This window comes from Pseudonaja textilis, chromosome Z (genome assembly GCF_049901715.1).
Source record: "Pseudonaja textilis isolate UNSWEBS1 chromosome Z, rPseTex1.2, whole genome shotgun sequence".
NCBI classification, from domain to species: domain Eukaryota; kingdom Metazoa; phylum Chordata; class Lepidosauria; order Squamata; family Elapidae; genus Pseudonaja; species Pseudonaja textilis.
Genome location: NC_142008.1, coordinates 63,643,781 through 63,662,517, shown reverse-complemented (window position 1 = coordinate 63,662,517; position 18,737 = coordinate 63,643,781). Strand labels below are relative to the sequence as shown.

The window sequence follows — 18,737 nt, the reverse complement described above, 5'->3', positions numbered from 1 at the left end:
TTATCAACAACTAAACATTTCTAAACACTTCTGCCAGGTACTATCTTGTTTCAAGACCATCTAACTATCACTCTACTCAATTAAAATTCTTGCTTAAGTTACTGAAAATAATAGAGAAGGATAAATTTTATATCACATAAAATATTTAAATGGATCTTCTGACTTTAAAAAAACGTGTAAAAGCTAGTGGGAAGGTATGTGTTCCCTCGAGGTTTTTTTTAAATGAAAATTAACTTGGAGTTGTATTAGTTTGTATGAAATAAATATACTTGTAGTGCCTATTCAGTAATGAGACAGACAGCAATGAAAAGATGTAACCAAAAGAGGAGCATTATAAAAACTGACAACTGCCTATGAATTAACAGTAGGGGAAAAAAAGTCAAGTGATCGATATACCTACACATTGTCCCTTAGCTAGATATTCTAAGTTAATATTTTTCAAAGGTGCTACGATCCATGCTATACTTTAAATACAACTTAAATATATAAAAGCAAATGTAGACAATATTTAATACATCAAAAATTAGATAACAATTACTTTTCCATGATGACAATAAAATGAATCCATTCAAAAGGTGTGTTATATGAGTGTGGGCCCTGATGTGCTCAGCTAGATAACTAATACATTTTTTTTTCCAAAGCATAGCAACAATATTAGGTCAACAATATTGGTTAACAGTAAGGTGTGGAGTGACTGGAGAGATACATGTTCAACTCCATCTTCAGTTATGGAAGCTCACATGAGCTCATTATTCTCAATCCAACCAGCCTCCAGAATTATTGCTATAAGAAAAATATCAGAAAAAGGAATGTAATGTGTACTATTCTGAACTCCTTGAAAAACAGTATAGAATAAAAGAGAATATAACAAAAGAGAATATAACAAAAATATGTTATGGTTATCAATATTATTCACAACACTAAAACATACATTGTAATAAAATTGTTTCAATAACTTAACTGAATTGAAAGAAAGACAACATGGCATGTATAATTCAAATAGTAACAAATTTATTATGGCATGCGTTTTCTCTGATTACAATTTATTTCATCAAACAGCACAGCTTAACAACCACAAGCTAATCAAGGACAATTAAAGTAAACTCAAATTTTATTCTAGGAAATACACACACACACACACACACAATTCTAAGCTAAAATTATGCTAAGACTACATACAGTAATTTTCCCAGTCGTGCTGCCACAGGAATATGAGGAAGCTGAGTTGCCCATTTCAGAGTCATGTCTTGATAAACATGTAGGATGCTGTTGTGATTTCCAATCAATGTGTTTATGGCAGTCCCAGACACTACAACATATGTAAGGAGTTTGGGAAAGATGTTATATTCATATTCCTCTTAACTATTTTTCTTTGTTTAAGAGAAATTCTTATATATTACACCAATATATGTGAAATAAATGTACAAATAAAGATAACTCCTAGAAATGTTATGACTATATTTTTGCTAGTATGATCAATTTTTTTGAGTCTATTGTAGTCTCAGATAATAAACTAGAAAGGAATAGTAAAATATGTCTGTAACAAAAAAGTTTGGAGCAAAGAGTTACAGTACAATTTTTTCTAATAAAAAAGTATAATTGCTCAGTTTCAATTTAATAATTTAACCCCTATCCTGATCAGAATGGATTATATTACTAAAAAAATGGAGAACATAATAAACAAATACAACCCATCTTATATATTATAACCCTTTTAAATGGTCAGCTTTAGTATTCCATTTAACGATTTATTTAATTGCTATAGGTGACCAGGAATTTTGTACATGCAAGCAAATAATAAAGGCGGGATAGATAGGGTAGGATAGCAATAAGATAGAAAAGGATGGGATGGAAAGAGTGGGATGGGATAGGGATGAGATAGGAATAAGAGATCAGAGATCGAGATAAAATGATATATAAGAAGGGGAACAAATTCAGCCATCCTTTTTCCTTCTGGCTGTTATTTATGCTACTCAAAGAGAAGATAATTCCTTCATTGGAGACACAAAGGAATGGAACAAGGGCTGACATACAATCATATACTACTTAATTTGTGCTTATCATGGAAATGCAAACTAATATTTTACCAGAGAAGCTTAACCATTCTCCCCAAAAAATAATTTCTACAGTTTATATTCCATTTCTCTGGAAAGAGATGTTAATTTGGTTCATAAATGTTAACTTTAGAATGACATCACTGAATCCATTTTACAAATCTGATGTTCACATATAGAAATCCATTTTAATAAAATAACTGCAAGGCCTACTACTATAGTTCAAAGTTAACACATACTGTGTTTCCCCGAAAATATGACCTAACCCAAAAATAAGCCCTAGCCTGTTTTTTGGGGGTGGGCCTAATATAAGCCCTACCCCCAAAATACGCCCTAAAAAAGGAGATAGGCATGGGCAGCACAGGAGGCAGCCCAATTGCGTGTCCCCTCAGAAATACAGACAGCGATTCCTGAGGCATGGTTGCTCCTTCCTTTCCCCAGTCACCTCATGGAGGTTTGGTCCCTTAATCACAGCCTGCAGATCAGCTGAGCCAGCGAAGGCCAGGAGCTGCCTCTAGATCTGTCTCTCTGGGCACCTGGGTGTTTCCAGAGCACTCTTGCCAGTCTCTGCTCTTCCCGCAGCATCAGGCAACCTCGCAGCTGAGGGCCTGTCTTCCACAGCTCATCTTGTGGCTCTGGATCAGGCAGTGACCATGGTTTGCACACCGTCAGGCCAAGAGCTCAGCTCTTGTTTAGGCTGCTGCTATGAAGCAGAAAACTGGCATATAGGGATCACCTGCTCCCCCCCTTCCTCTGCCAGGCTGCACTTACTGCTGCTGGCCTTGCAAGGGCTCTTCACTCTCCTGGCTGCACTGTTCTCAGCTGCCCTGCAACTTTGGCGGGCAAAAGTTCCTTGGTGGTCCTGCAGTGGGATGGAAGGGGAGACTGTCCCTTCCTTTTCCATCCATCTATTCCTGCCTGGTGCGGGGCAATTTTTGTGATGCAAAGGAGCAAGGGGTGATCTCCCCTCCCTCCTCCATTTGTCTGTCCCGCTGCAGGGCTGGCACAGAGTTCCTACTAGCCGAAGCAGTAGCTCACCCAACCACTTTCTGCCAAAGTGTAGATATGAAATTAGACTGAATGGGTTTGCTTTGTCCTCACAAAAATCATCCCCAATTAAAGAGGATTGGCAGGAAAATCCCCCCCTCACTTGCAGATCACTTTCTGAAAGTGTTTTCCTCACCCTGCTCACCCATTGTGCAGGCACTTCTGATCTTTCTCCCTTTTCCGCATCTCAAGCAAACTCAAACCATGATGAACGAGGCAGCCAACAAGATCTGAGGGGTGTCCGCAGTTCTGTTCTCTGCTCTACCCTCATCTAAACCAGATCCACCCCCTCTGTTCATCAGCCCCACCAACCCTGTACACATGCACATCCAAAAAATTCTCCCTCCATGGCTGCAGCATAAATCATCCCCAAGGAAAGGAGAATTGGCAGCGCCTGCACAATGGTGAGGAAAACTTTTTCACAAGTGATCTGCAAGTGGGAGGAGGGATTTTCCTCTGATCCTCCTTTCCTTGGGGATAATTTACGTGATAACAAAGCAAACCCAATCTAACTGCATATCTACACACTGGCAGAAAGTGGGTTGGGTGAGCTACTGCTTCAGCAGGAAGGAGCTCCAAGGCAACCCTGAGCAGGACAAACAGGAGGAGGGAGGGGAGACCGCTCCTTCCTTCTTTGCAGCCCAAAAATTGTCCTGCACCAGGCAGGAGCAGACTGATAGAGGAGGAAGGGATTATCTCCTCCTCCCTCCTCAATGCCACTGCAGGGCCACCATGGAGCTTCTGCCTGCCTGCAGGAAAAATAAACCCATTTGATCTAACTGAATATCTATACACCAGTGAAAAGTGGGTTGGGTGAGCTGTTGCTTTGGCAGGCAGGAGCTCCATGGCAGCGCTGCAGCAGGACAGATGGAGAGGAAGGGGAGACTGCTCCTCCCTCCTTGGCACCCCACAAGTTGCCCACACCAGGCAGAAGCAGTCCAGCAGGGATGCTGAGAGCAGCATGGCCAGGAGGGGAAGAGCCCCACGAGGCCAGCAGCAGAAGGTGCAGCAGGCCCAGCAGATGGGCAGAGGCATGTGCGGGGGAAACAATCCCTATGCACCCTATGGCCTTCTGCCTAATTGTAACAGCAGTCTGAGAAAAACCAGCTCCAATATCCTAGCAGCAGCAGGGCCAGCAGGCATGGAGGGCAGAGGGCAGGGCAGGCTGGTTTGTTGTGGCCGCAGGGAAGTAGATGTTGGGATAGAGGACGGGGCCAGCAGTAGAAGCACTCCCTCTCGTAAGCCCTCAGGCTCGCTGCCTCCTGTAGGTGAAAAAAATAAGACATCCTCAAAAATAAGGCCTAGTCCTTATTTTTGAGCCCAAAGGAAAGTAAGGGCTGGTCTTATTTTCAAAGAAAACATGGTATTTATAGATTATAATGTAATGAATTTACAGAATATTTTTATGTACTCAAAAAGCACTGAAGGTTAAAAGTATTGTTACAGACAAATCATATTTACAATTGTATAATTGTGGTTGACATGTGTTAGGAATCTGTCCAACTAATTGGGTTGGCAATATATAAACTAACAATGTATGTTTGTAGCTTTAAGATAAAATCACTGTATTGATTTATACTATATTCTGATTAGTTGATTATATTGCAAATTACCATAAGAGGGAGCTAGAGATCAAAGCTTGCTCTCTCTGACATTCTGTTGCTATCTAAGGTTCTCTGTTGTATTTATGCTGTGCTTATATTTTGATATTTTTGTTTACTATAAATGACAAAGGCAACCAGTAAGACTTTGTAATTGGATATTCTTTGGACTGTTAAGCGTATATGACCTGAACCATTTATTGGACTGTGCTATTTCTTAAAGTAAACTTTAATTCAATTTAGTGTATCTGTGTGTGGCTGAATAATTATTCATAACTACTCTCATAAACGTTTCCATGTGCATATCCTTGTTACTCAAGGGTTATTCTGTACATATCATAACATTGTTTATGGGCCCAGAGAGATATTGAGAATCAGTGTGAAAATACAGTTTCATATTCAGATAGCCGATTGAGGTTTATTGTTAAACTACCAATGGCACAAGAACAGTCAACCAGTATATCCCAAATAACCCGGTTGGATGGAACAAACTATGTTTCCTGGTCTATGAAGTGCAGCCTACTTCTGCGCAAAACGGATTATGGACTGTAGTTAATAGTCCACCGGATGTAACAGCTTGGGGCCCACTGAATGATGAAGATAAAAAGAAAATAGCTGACTTTAACCGGGATAACGAAAAGGCTCTTAGTATAATTGGACTGACACTGAGTGATCAGCAGTTAGTCCATATTCATGGTGAAGAATCTGCTGCTAGGTGTTGGGACATTTTGAAGAGGATTAATGTCCGAGATAGTGTGGGTGCACACATACACCTTACATGTAAACTATTTAGAGCCCATCTTATAAAAGGTGGCGATATGTTAGCTCATTTGAGGTTTATGAAAAGGACTTTACAAGAGCTAAAAGAAAAGGAGCTGATTTTCTTGGAGTTGCATCAAGTTTACATCATTCTTTCTTCTTTGGATGAAGCTTATGATGATTATATGTCTTCACTGGAAGTTTTAAACAGAGATGAACTTACATTGACTGGCATAACTGGAAGACCGTTAGAAGTCAAGAAGAAGGCAAGACAGAAATCAACTGAGAGAAAGACAACCACAAAAAGAAAAACTGTCTTCAACTGGCTATATTGTTAGGAAATGTTTTTCTTGTGGGGCTAAAGGTCATATAGCCAGATACTGTAAAAAGGGTAAGAAATAGAATGCTATTAATATACAGAGAGCTTATAAAGATGTTAGTTTAGCCATATCAAGTACAACTACAACTTTAACCCATGATATATGGGTAGTTGACAGTGGAGCATCGCAGTGTATAACTAAAAGTAAAGAGAGGTTTGTTAACATGACAAAGAGTAACCAGCATGTATCATTACCTAATGGATGGAAATTGAGGGCATCTGGAGAAGGTACTGCATATTGTTCATGTATTAATGAAGGTTTACCAATGTTATATGTACCTAGACTGATATTTAACTTGCTATCTGTAAGAGCAATGGTAAAAGCAGGATTTGTTGTAACCTTTCAGGGAGATAAATATTTAATTGAAAAACAGGGTAAAAGCGTTACTGCAAGATTGGATAATGGTTTGTTTATTATACATGATAATCCATTAATTAATGCTAATTCAGTTTATGAGAATAAAAAGCCTCATGATGAATGTATTCATCTGCTCCATAGACGTATGGGACATATAAAATTCAAAATGCTAAAGAAAACTGTTGAGTTATCTAATGGTATAAAATTAAAACCTTATACAAAGTATTTAAATTGCTATGCTTGCAATCATGAAAAAAGCAAGGTTACTCCTGCAAATAGGGTAAATGGATTCAAAACCAGTGAACCATTAGAGGTTGTTTTTGCTGATATTATTGGACCTAAGAAACCTAGTTTAGGTGGAGCCTGTTACATATTAAGTATAACTGATCATTTTTCCAGTTATTTAATGAAAACGAAGATAGAAACATACCAGCATTTTGTAAACTAGCTAAAATTTGCTGAAAGGGAAAAGAAAGTTATTAGCTTAGTAACAGATAATGGTACTGAATTTACCAATTAAAAGTTTGAAGCCATGTTACAGAAAGCTGGCATTGAACATAAGCGTTCTGCTCCTTATAGACCACAACATAACTCATATACTGAATGTAGAGGACAAACATTACAGGCTATGGCTAGGACTATGATTTCGGATTCTGGTTTATTAGAGAAACTTTGGGGTGAAGCAATAATGTATGCTAACCATGTTTTGAATAACGTAGTGAATTCAATGACTGGTGAATTACCATTTACTCGTTGGAATGGAAAAAAAGCCAGATCTCAGTTATTTACATACATTTGGAACCCCAGCATGGGTTCATATTCCACACAAGTAAGGCAAAAGGGACAACATAGAGTGAGACAATTATATTTTGTAGGTTATAAAGCTAATCACAGATCATTTAGATTTTGGGAGCCAGATACTACTAATGTATATTGCAATGCAAGTGCTAAATTTCTGGAGCATGTTGGCCGGAGAAAGCTTGAACAGGAATATAATAAGGTACAGGATAGTGTTGTTGAGACTACACTGTTTACCGATAATCCTGATGATAATAATATTGATGATAAGATAGTGGAGGAATCCTCAATGGAGGAATCATCAATAGAAGAACCCTCTATGACTGTAGAAGACGAGGATTTGATAGGGGAGGTAAAGGAAGAGGACATGCCAACAACATGTACTGAGTTGCCTAGGAGGTCAACTAGGGAGAGATGTCCACTTGACAGATTTCAAGCAAGCATTGTATGTCAGGTTAATACAGAACCTTCTAACGTCAATGAAATAAAACTGTATCCTACAAAGGCTCGGGTAGCTTGGCAGGAAACTACGAATAGGGAGTTAAAATCATTAAAGGATTTAGAGGTGTAGGAGGATGTAAAGTTACCACCAGGTGAGCGTGCAATAGGTTGCAAATGGGTGTATAAGATAAAGACTGGTATGGATGGGATTATTACCCATAAAGCAAGATTAGTTGCTCAAGGATTTGCTCAGTCAGATAAGGACTATGATGAAGTGTTTGCACCTAGTCTGAGAGCAAATACATTGAGAGTAGCATTAGTTTGGGCAGCGAAGAATAAATGTAAAATAAACCATGTTTAGATGTTGAAACTGTATATCTACATGCACTTTTACAACATATCATCTATATGAAAAAGCCATTAGGTGTAAAGGATGATGGAAAAACTGATTATTGGAAATTAAAGAAAAGTCTTTATGGTTTAAAGCAATCCAGTTATGAATGGAATAAATTTATTGTAAATGAATTAGTTTCAATAGGTTTTCAAGCTGGTATAGCTGATCCTTGTTTGTTCCGAAGAGAAAAAGATGGTTTAATTTCTCTATTACTATTATTTACGGATGACATAGCAATTATAACTAAAACTGAACAAGAAGCAAATGATATTGTTTATAGATTACAGAAAAAGTTCAGGATTAGAAATTTAGGAGAAATTAAGTATTATTTGGGTCTTGATATAGTGAAAACGAATAAAGGTTTTAAAATTTCGTAAGCCAAGAAGATTAGCCAATTATTAAAACGCTATAACATGAAGCATTGTAAATCTGCTAAGACACCAATGAGTAAGGAATTTACACATAGTGATATTAAAAGTCCTATGTTTGATAAGGAAATATATCAATCCTTAATTGGTATCTGGGTAATTGGTCTAGACCAGATATATCTTACAGTGTAAACCAATTGGCGAGGTATAACGCTGAACCAAATGAAAGGCATTGGCAAGCAGCTAAGCAAATAATTAGGTTTTTAAAACACATAATCCATTATTCATTATATTTAGAACCAAGTAATAATGCTGTTAAGCAGGTTTTCCATTTTAAGTATTTAGGTATTCAATTTCAGAACACTGGTGCATGGACTAGACATCGAACCCAGGTGCTGAATTCGGCCTCCTGTAGTTACCAGCAGATTTTAAGATTTTTTTATACCCAAGGAGGCCAGTTTATTCCTTCTGCTCTGCGTATTTACAAAGCCAAAACTTTGGCTCAAACTCTTTACGGAATTCCCATATGGATACGGGGCTTCAAGGATTGTATTGAAAGAACCCAGGCTGTCTTTTTTAGAAAACTTCTGGGTCTTTCTCCTTGTGTTGGTTTTGCTCCGGTGTACGTGGAACTGGGCACTCGATCAGTCGAATGTATGATGTGGATTAACACCTTTAAATGGTGGTTTTGGGTGCTCTTTCTGGAAGTTCCTGGTGGCTACCTCTCCCTGGCATTGGCTGATTCTCATATTTCTCATTGGGAGAGGGAGCTGATGAAGAAATTACACCTGCTAAGCTTTACGGGGGGTGCCCTGGGAGATTATGGCCTTAAGGACGCCCAATTTAGGATAGTCCAATGGCTTGCGGACATTGACTTGCAATATCTATGAGCCAGAGCTAAAAAACCTTGCTTCCCTCTGATCTTCAGCTAATTTAATAATTACAGACTAAGGATGGCTTCCTATTTTTACACTCTAACCATTCCCAAATATAAAAGAGCTTTCTCCCTAGCTCGCTTTAATGTTTTGCCCTCAGCACTACTGGATGGGCAATTTAAGAAGCTCCCGATTAATGAGCGGCTATGCCCCTGTGACAGAGCTGAGGTTGAAACTGTGGAGCATGTCTTTTTATATTACCCTATGTATAACACAGGCAGATCTAAGTTACTGTCTCTCCTTGAAACAGACCCTTCTAGACCCAAGGTTAGTAATTTGTTCTTATATTGTCTAGGGCATGGTTCCTCATATATCACTTCTTTGTTTTCCAATTTTTTTTTAAGAGCTGTAACCATCAGAAGAGAATGCTGTAATTCCCCTTAGTCAAGTTTTTGGTGACCAATTGTTCATGATTAATTTTCCCATGTTCTTCTTTTGTTGTACTTGTATTTTGGTCTGTGACCGCAAATAAAGTATTATTATTATTATAGAACCAAGTAATGAATTAGTGTTAACTGCATATGCTGATGCAAGTTTTGCTACTGATAAGTCAACATCAGGTATAGTGGTAATGTTGGGTAATGCTTTAATAGGATGGAAGTCTATTAGGCAACAACATATTAGTTTATCCACTATGGAAGTGGAATTCTCATGTTTATTATTATTGTGTACAGAATTGATACGTTATAAACAATTGTTGAAGGATATTGGAATTACTGTACGTGATCCGTTTGTTTATGAAGACAATCTGCAAATAGCATGGCTACAAATTTAGCTGTTAAAACAAGGTCTAAACATACTGATTTGAGATATTTGAACATTAGACTATGTGTTCAAAATAAATTAATTCAGTTAGAATACTGCATGACTGAACATAATATTGCAGATCTTTTCACGAAATTCTCAAGGTGCAATTAAGCATAAAGAGTGTTGTGAGAATTATGGTTTAAAGTAGTAATGTATTATATATTGACCTACCCAAAGGGGAGAATGTTAGGAATCTGTCCACCAATTAATTGGGTTGGCAATATAAAAACTAACAATGTATGTTTGTAGCTTTAAGACAAAATCACTGTATTGATTTATACTATATTCTGATTGGTTGATTATATTGCAAATTACCATAAGAGGGAGCTAGAGATCATAGCTTGCTCTCTCTGACATTCTGTTGCTATCTAAGGTTCTCTATTGTATTTACACTGTGCTTATACTTTGATATTTTTGTTTACTGTAAATGACAAAGGCAACCGGTAAGAAGACTTTGTAATTGGATATTCTTCTATTAAGCGTATATGACCTGAACCATTTATTGGACTGTGCTATTTCTTAAAGTAAACTTTAACTCAATTTAGTGTATCTGTGTGTGGCTGAATAATTATTTAGAACTACTCTCATAAACATTTTCAGGTGCATATCCTTGTTACTCAAGGGTTATTCTGTACATATCATAACAACATGCTAGAATTAGAACTTGTAAACCTTCTTTATAACAATGCTATTAACTGCTTTTATTCACAAACCTGAATATGGAAGAAAGCAACTTGGGCTGTGGTCAAGCTTTTTAATGAACCGAATTTGTCCATTATCCTTAAAGCAAAACAAATTTCTCTCCCCAAGAACAAATATGCTGGAAACAAGCTGATTAAATGAAACAACACATACGTCCAGGGCTTGCTCCCCAATGTTTGAAATCCAGTCCACCTTAAACAGATGAAGAGACAAAATACAGCAGTATGGAGCTTATGTTAACAGCAGCTTTCAATTTCACTTCAATTAAAATTATTTTTCAACCTGAGATAAAATGCCACATAGCAAAGCCATAAATGGCATACACTAATTTCAGCATACTTCATTGTTTAAGAAAAGGAGTAAGCTTCATAAACCAGAAGATTGGTTTCACATCATAAGGTAAATGAGAGACTAATCTGTTCCTAGTCTATAAATTATAAGAAATGTTTTAAAATGTTGCATTTTAGTTTTATTTGATTTCTAATTCTTTTAATTACTCTCTAGTTTCAATTAGATAAGCCCTGCTCCCAAAGCAAAAAAATGTATGCGGTAAAGTAAGCCAGGATGAGATTAAATTATACAAAAAACACCCACTTTGTATATATAACATGAAACAAAACTTTTGCTTACTTTTTCCATAGTATTCAACATTTCAATGGATCCTTTTAAAATTATGTCAAATATAAAAATGTAACCACTTGTTTTCCCCTATTGATATGGAAGATCTTTTTTTAGGAAAACCAGCATAAACCCCATGGCAGAATTGAAGATTGTGACTATATAAATTAATTTATAATACAATCCTATACACACCTTTGTACAAAAACTAAAACTATTAAGATCAAGGGGATTTATTCCCAGGAAAGGGTTAAGGTTATAGTTAGGATATATACTTATGTGTAGTTGTAAGCAATAGCACTGATTATTTATACCTGAAAAGGCAATAAGCTACTTGCAACTCTCTAGCTTGTTACATTATACAACACTATAAATCCATCCTGCACTCCAATACTGCATTACAAAAAATTGGCAGTAAAACAATTATCGTTGATGCTATATTTGCATTTTTGTTTAAGTTAAAAGATGAGATGTGTGTGTGTGTGTCTGTGTTATATTTTATATTTTAAAGTGTATTTTATATATTTATAAATAAATTATATACACATGTATTGTTATATGTAGAAATAATGTATGTATGTATGTATAACTGTATCTAACAAATATGTACTGTTTTGTAATGTGTTATGTTCTAAAGTAAATATCAGGAACATGGAGGTTTGTATTTGGCTTGAAAATTAATGTAAGAGATGCTAGGGTCATTCTGACCTGAATGGAACTGGTTAATGATCCATTGTTCAGAAGAACATAATGGGAAGATGCCATGAGAACAAGGGTGGTTTCCAAAGAAAGGGAAACAGTTGGTACGCTACAGGTGTGGCATAGGGAATTATGTAGTTGAATAGATTATGAACCCAGGAAAGGGGCAGAGACTGTATATTTGAACCTATATATATATATATTCCCCAGCCTTCCTGGGAAAGATGCTTTCTGCTATGTGCAGAATTCCCTTTTGTAAAAGCTTAATAATAAAGCTCTTGTTTACTGTCTCCAGTTGTGTTTTATCATTTTCTCACAATTGGCTTGCGAACAGGGACTCAAAGACATCCAATTTGCCGCTAGTGGAGGTAAGCTGTCTGTAGACCGGGGGACGCCCATGCTGTTTTCATTGGCTAATTTGGGAGATCTCTCCTTCTCCGGAGGTGAATTATGGATTTGCTCTTCAAATGAACTGCTGGAGACCCTAAACAAGGCGCTGAATGAGGAAGTAGCCCAAGTGGAGAGCACCGGTACCTGGGTGAGTACTAGTACGTAAGGGGTACTTAGTTAAGTCTCACTGGGTGATCTGTCCCTCCTTGAACAATTGACGATGACTGAGTCTTCCTTTTTGAAGTGCAGCGTGATTTCTATTAAAGGAAACAGTTAAAGGAAGGAGTAACAGTCTTGGGTGGAAAATGTTTGTTAAGAATCCTGAAAAATAAATTATTATGTCTTTAGAAGGGAGTGACCATATTTAGAGACAGGTAGTAATCACACTGTGATTAAAGCCACTCCCTTTTCCACTGTCTGAAGAGTGGGCTATGGATGCTCATAATGGTATGTTTACATGAAAGTGTCTATGTGTAATTATTTCCCAAAATCTTCTGGGAGGATGTGGTAATCGTACACAAATTGTTGTTTAAGAAATTGAGCTTATTGGTTTGTGAAAAGTTCCCTGAAATAATTATGATGATAGTTTTAAGTAGAAAAATGGAACTTTATGTATGAGATATGGGTTCAACAGAAAAGTCTGACTGCTGTACAAATGTGAGTGTGTGATAAGCCCTGAGGCTCATAAAGCAAGGTGTCCTTGAGAGCTTTGTGCTGAAAAACAGTGTGGTTTCGATGTTGTTGTTGTTAAGGCAAATGGAGATATAAATACCCCATGGTGTGAAAGGTATTTATGGAAAATAGGTATGATTTAATAAAGTTAGAGAGAATTGGAAAAGTATTTTGTTAAGAGGAATGGAACTTGTGTAGGTGAAACATTTTCCCCTCCCTCTAGCCCCCTTCTGTCAGCTTGTTACACAAGGACTTTTTGCTTTGAAAGAGAGAAGTAGGAAAAGGGAGGGGGGTAAGGCTTGTCTGCTGCTCATTTTAAACATTTTTTTTTCTTTTCTCTGCTGAGAGGGAGGAGTATTGCTAGATCTAAATCTGAATGATAGGTTTTCTTTCCTGCTCTGAAGTGTGATTTTCTTTTTTTAGTTTGATTTAGTTTGATTTTTTAGTTTGATATTTCAGAATAGTGACCCAAAATATGGTTGCTTTATTTCTGAAGGTTTTTTTTACAACTTTCATGGTTTGCATGTGTGTTCATTTTGAATACATCCTATGGAATATTGTTTGTTTGTAAAAAAAGAAAAGAGAGAGGAATTAGGAACTACATATGTAGCCAGAGGGATAAATATTTATGTTATTTTGAGACTAGTATTACCTGGATAAGGGTAGGCTTTTGAGGATTTTAGTCCAGAAGTGGGAAGGCAAAGGATAGTTGGTGGCTTAATGGATATTTCCTTGGGGAAGGGATTGCTTCTCAAGGAAGAGTTGGACTTTTGGTCTGGCTAGCTAGAAAGTATTTTGAGTTGGACTTTGTATGGCTTAAATTAGAAGCTTTGTATTTCTCTGAAGCTTGAAGCGTTAGTTTAGCTGATTTAGAAGCCAGGATGCCAGCAGTAACATGTACTGTGTATGTGTATTTTCCTTAAGTGAGGACATTACAGTATTTGTTGATGATACAGAGAAAGTTGAAGCTGAAGTTCTTCTGTGAAAGGAGTGGAGGATGGCATGGTCAGAGGATTGCTAGCTAAAACATAGACTGGGAAGAAGAAACCAGTAGCATGTTTGTAAAAATTTTTGATGGATCTGGTGATGTGTGTGTTTGGCCTTTGTGCATTTAAGCGGTGGCTCACTAATGTTGTTATGATGGAGTTATTCCAAGAGAACTGGGTTCTCTTAATAGGAATTTAGATCCAGTGGAGTATCTGTCAGAGCACAGGTTGTGTGGAGTTAAATACTAAAGTGTGGAAGGGTTTGGAAGATAGCCCTATAGAGAAAGGAGTTAATTTGTTTATTGATGTATTGTCCTCAGTGGAGGACAGAAAAAGGAAGAATAGGTATGCATTGGTTAATGGAGACATTGATGAAGTTTTGGCAGCAGGAAAACTTCCATCTGAATGATCTGATAATAAGTAGATTTAATAGAAGCGGTTATTATGTTGAAAAAAGGCATAAATGAGTTGTTGAATTTCTTAGGACAACAGGACCTGAGAGTTTTTTTTCAAAAAAGAAATTGCAATATGTGGAATCTGAGGTCAAGTACCTAGGACATTTGATTAGTCATGGAAATAAGAAGATAAATCCGGAAAGGATTAAGGGGATAGTTAGATAACCCCTATTGAAGAATAAGGAGATTCAGGAAATGAATGGAATACTAAGAGTAAATATATTTATTATGAAGAATATAATAGAGAGAATACATGATTAAACTTACTTGGGAACTAGCATTAATACATTATCTGAAGATAATATATTTGTAAGGACATGTAAGTGATAGCCATGCAAATGGGGAGAAATTATATATATATTGTATACAAATAAAGAAAAGAGTTATGTGGAAGCAGATAGTAGAAGGAAGGGATTTGGTCATTTGGCCATTCCAGAGAATACAGGTAGATTAAACTGAAATGCCAGCAGTAGAACATTGAAGTGTTTGCTGGTAATAGTAGATATTTTGAATTATATAAACATATATAAAAATTTTAATTTTATATAAACACACACACAAATTGCATCCATAAGCAGTCATCATGTGACCGATTCTATTCTATGATATTTTTTGTGGCACTCGTTCAGTGAATGCAGTAGTCATTAAGTGAGCCTACTGTTTGCTATGGGCCTGGTTTGCTATAAACTAGAAATAGGCTCCTGTTTTTAGCAAGACCATCATAAATTGTGATAATGTGACCTTGGAATGCTGCAAAAGGCTGTAAATAGAAGCCAGTTGCAGAGCTAGAGTGGGGGAAGCCATCAGAATTTTGGAACTGGATTGTAAACTGAAGACTACCTGTATATACTGTACACTGAATCTTTATTATCTTAAGATAGTTGTTTTGCATTAATTCCTATAAAAGGAAAATCAGTTCAAAATCAAAATCTCTTCATATAACACTCATGCCCATCCTGTTCTCAGGTGTTTTAATTAAGTAGCATGTTGATCTATATAGCTAAATTTACCACAAGTTTTTTTCCAGATCCAATTTTTTGTTGCTCAGTTTCTTGTATTTCAGCATCTTTTGCTAATGCAAGTACTTGATACCTGTAGTTTAAACAAAATATATAATATTTTCACAAAAAATGTTATATGAGAATATGTACAACATATATTATAAACTATATAATATTTTTTCACTTGTTTATATTTGCAAATTCCAACTTTAATCATAGCCAAGGATCATCTGTCTAAAGACAAGTTCCTGTAGGAGTTCTGTGAATGCACTGATGAACACTGAAATAATTATAATGAAGTAGCTCTATGGAATTTGTGTATTATGTACAAATGACTAATTAGTAGAACTTTTCACAAATAATTAAAAAGTTTTCTAGAAGAAACTGCAAGTCAGCAAAGCTCAACTAAAACATGCTAGTTGTTCAGAGGCATCCAGATAATAATTCCTTGGAGATGTGGGTGTTTGCAACCATTTCACTACTTTGTAAAGCCTAGGAGCAAGAAGATTTGGCACAAAGTCAGATACTCTTCTGAAATATGCTGATCTACAAACTCATGGAACAAACTAAAATAATAATAGTCAGTGGGAAAGACCAAAAAAAACAAACCTATTTGTTGTATGTATACAAAATTATAGATTTCCAAGATTCAGGTTTAAAAATAATGAGCTTCTGTTTTGACTTTAATATTACCGGAAACTCAGGATCATTGCTGGCATGAGAATAAGTGACAACTGAATGGAGCTCATGCACTTATTCTTAGCAGCATTCTTCAATTTTTAAACTCTGATCATGTAATCATTTATTATACTTAATGTGGAAAACCTTCCTGAAAAAATGCAAAAGATACCAATTTACCTAACAATCTGATTACATAGTGAAAATCTGGAACACAGGGCTTGAATCTGAATTCACTAAAATAACAGAATAAGATAACATATTTATTTCTACTAATAATATAACTCAAAAAATAGTATTAGTAGAATGATGCAGAACAGATATGCTTATACAGCATTCATACTTGGAATTACAGTAAAACTACAATTGCAGCCAGTAAAACTACAACTATCAGCTGTAATTCTATAATCCTCTAAAATAACTGAGTCTGAAGAAAGCATTGCTAATTAATCTATTCTTAACAGATGTTTTACTAAACTCTTGAACAACACATCCTTTCTGAATAACTGGTTACATTATCATACTACTCTTACTGTTAAGAAACATTTTCTAATATTCAACTGAATAATTCTTCTAAAACTTAAATCCATTCTTCTATGTCCAATAATCAGCAATGATATAGTACATTGCTTAATCTATCTATAGTTTGTATCACACCATTTATGTTATTTAAAGAAGGCAGATATTTTCCACTTTCACAAGTATAAATATTCCCAATTCCTTCATCTTTTAAGACTTAGCAGAGCTTCAATAACTCTAAGTTTAAAATCACTAAATTTAGTAACTAAACTTTAAATTTAGTATCACTAAAAAGTACTAGGAATACAAAGTAAGCACCAGTATGAAATGAAATGAAATGAGTAAACAGCCTAGTCAAAGAGCTACCAAGAACATGCTCAATAATACTGACAGAGCAACCCACTTGTACATAAACAGAGTATCAGGGCTCCAACAAATTCACCCTCATTCAAATCATAAGTCTCTAGCTGCATCTCTCAGAGTAAAAACAAAAGTTTTATTAAGGAATGACCATGTTGGAGATGCAGCCAACACTAAAATTCACCGTTCATTTCTCCCTTGACCCTGGTCTTTCCCCCACCCCTGGATGTATATTCTCCAATGGGATACAACCATAGCCAAGAGTCATCAATCATGCTCTCCAGTAATATTTTTGCCCGCCCACAACTTTGGGCTGCTAAGGCAATTATCTCAGGCATTTGAAGAATGCACTGTTTTCCCCCACTCTCTTTCTGCTGACAGCTAAAAAGACCAAAGGAGTACCTTTTTAGTTGGCACAGAGAGCAAATCCCACTCCCTCCTAGCACTGATGTTACCTATTTGAATAATGAAATATATGTAAAAAAAACAACCAAGCTCAGGGAACAACAAGGATCCCACAGACACACCTCTCTTTAAAGCAAAGAAGCAAGTATTTCTCATTCATGCTTCTTTATTTTAGGTTTTCTAGTGAAGAAATTTATATTTTGGACTGTTATTTTTAGCTTATTGATCATTTTGAATTATATTTTTATCTTCTAGGATTCCCAAAGGTGCTTTTTCAAGAAACAACTGGACTTTCTGAAGAAGCTTTTTGGATGAGAGGAAAAACGTCTTCAAAGAAAAAAATTAAAAAATCCCTTTCAGTTGCCTCTTAAAAAAGCACCTTTGGGACAACCATGACCTCGATGAGAGAATCTCCATAGAGAGATTTTGTCTAATTTGTGCATTTGGATAAACTTTCCTTCATCTTTTCAGTCTTTAGTAAAAATAGTGAAAAATTCTGGACTCAGGATTAAACTTTGTAAAATTCCACTCAATGCCTGGGCCAGTTTGATGAACAAACATTAGTGGCTTCTCATTTCATAGCATGAACTTTTTGAAGTACAATTTTCACACCCTCTATGTATTTGTTAGTGCCCTTTAGATCACCTTTAAGTAACTTACTATTAGACTATCATAAGGCGCCTTATCAAATGCTTGGCTAATATAAAGATAATGTTTAATCAGTGTCATTTACTCTTTAATTACTTTTTATAAGAGTATTGCAATGTCCATTACATAAAGCTATGCTTGAAAAGCACTAAGATAACAAAGTTATCTCCAAAGTTAGTCCAGAATGCAATAACCTGAATAGTTATGTGTTACCAAAAGGCATTAATATAATGCCTTTTAATGTAACTCAGACAACACTAAGGATCCCACATAAAAAAAACTTCTATTTTGAGAACTGTATTGGTTGCTCATAGGTTTCAGGAAGCATTTCAAAGTGCTGGTTATTACCTGTAACTCTCTTCATGGTTTAGCATTTGGATATCTTCAGGATGACTTTCTTTCAATAACATGCGTAATATACATATTGAATCTTGGTAAGGTTTTGTAGGGAGGGCTCTTTATATGCCTCTCAATCTGAGACTGCTATCTACAGAGCCAAGGAACTATGTTTTTTTGTTATAAAATCACATCTTAGAAATAATATCACAGATGACCCCTCCCTCCTGATCTTAGCTACTTCACTATGTCTAGAGGGATGGCTCTATGACTACTACTCTACATTAGTAATTATTTTTACTTTGGAATGTTTGATTCCTGATGTAT

General features: G+C 36.1%; 1 protein-coding gene across 6 annotated transcripts in view; it reads right to left on the bottom strand.

The window, feature by feature from the left end:
• BBS9 (Bardet-Biedl syndrome 9) overlaps window positions 1–18,737 on the bottom strand; it is a 365,750-nt gene that overhangs the window by 297,676 nt on the left and 49,337 nt on the right. For all 6 annotated transcript variants that reach the window (XM_087917940.1, XM_087917939.1, XM_087917936.1 and 3 more), the window contains 3 exons: window positions 15,474–15,555; window positions 10,655–10,835; window positions 1,180–1,309 (listed from right to left, as the gene is read on the bottom strand). In XM_087917940.1, the coding sequence (XP_087774066.1) occupies window positions 1,180–1,309; window positions 10,655–10,835; window positions 15,474–15,555 (393 nt within the window). The remainder of the gene's footprint in view (window positions 1–1,179; window positions 1,310–10,654; window positions 10,836–15,473; window positions 15,556–18,737) is intronic.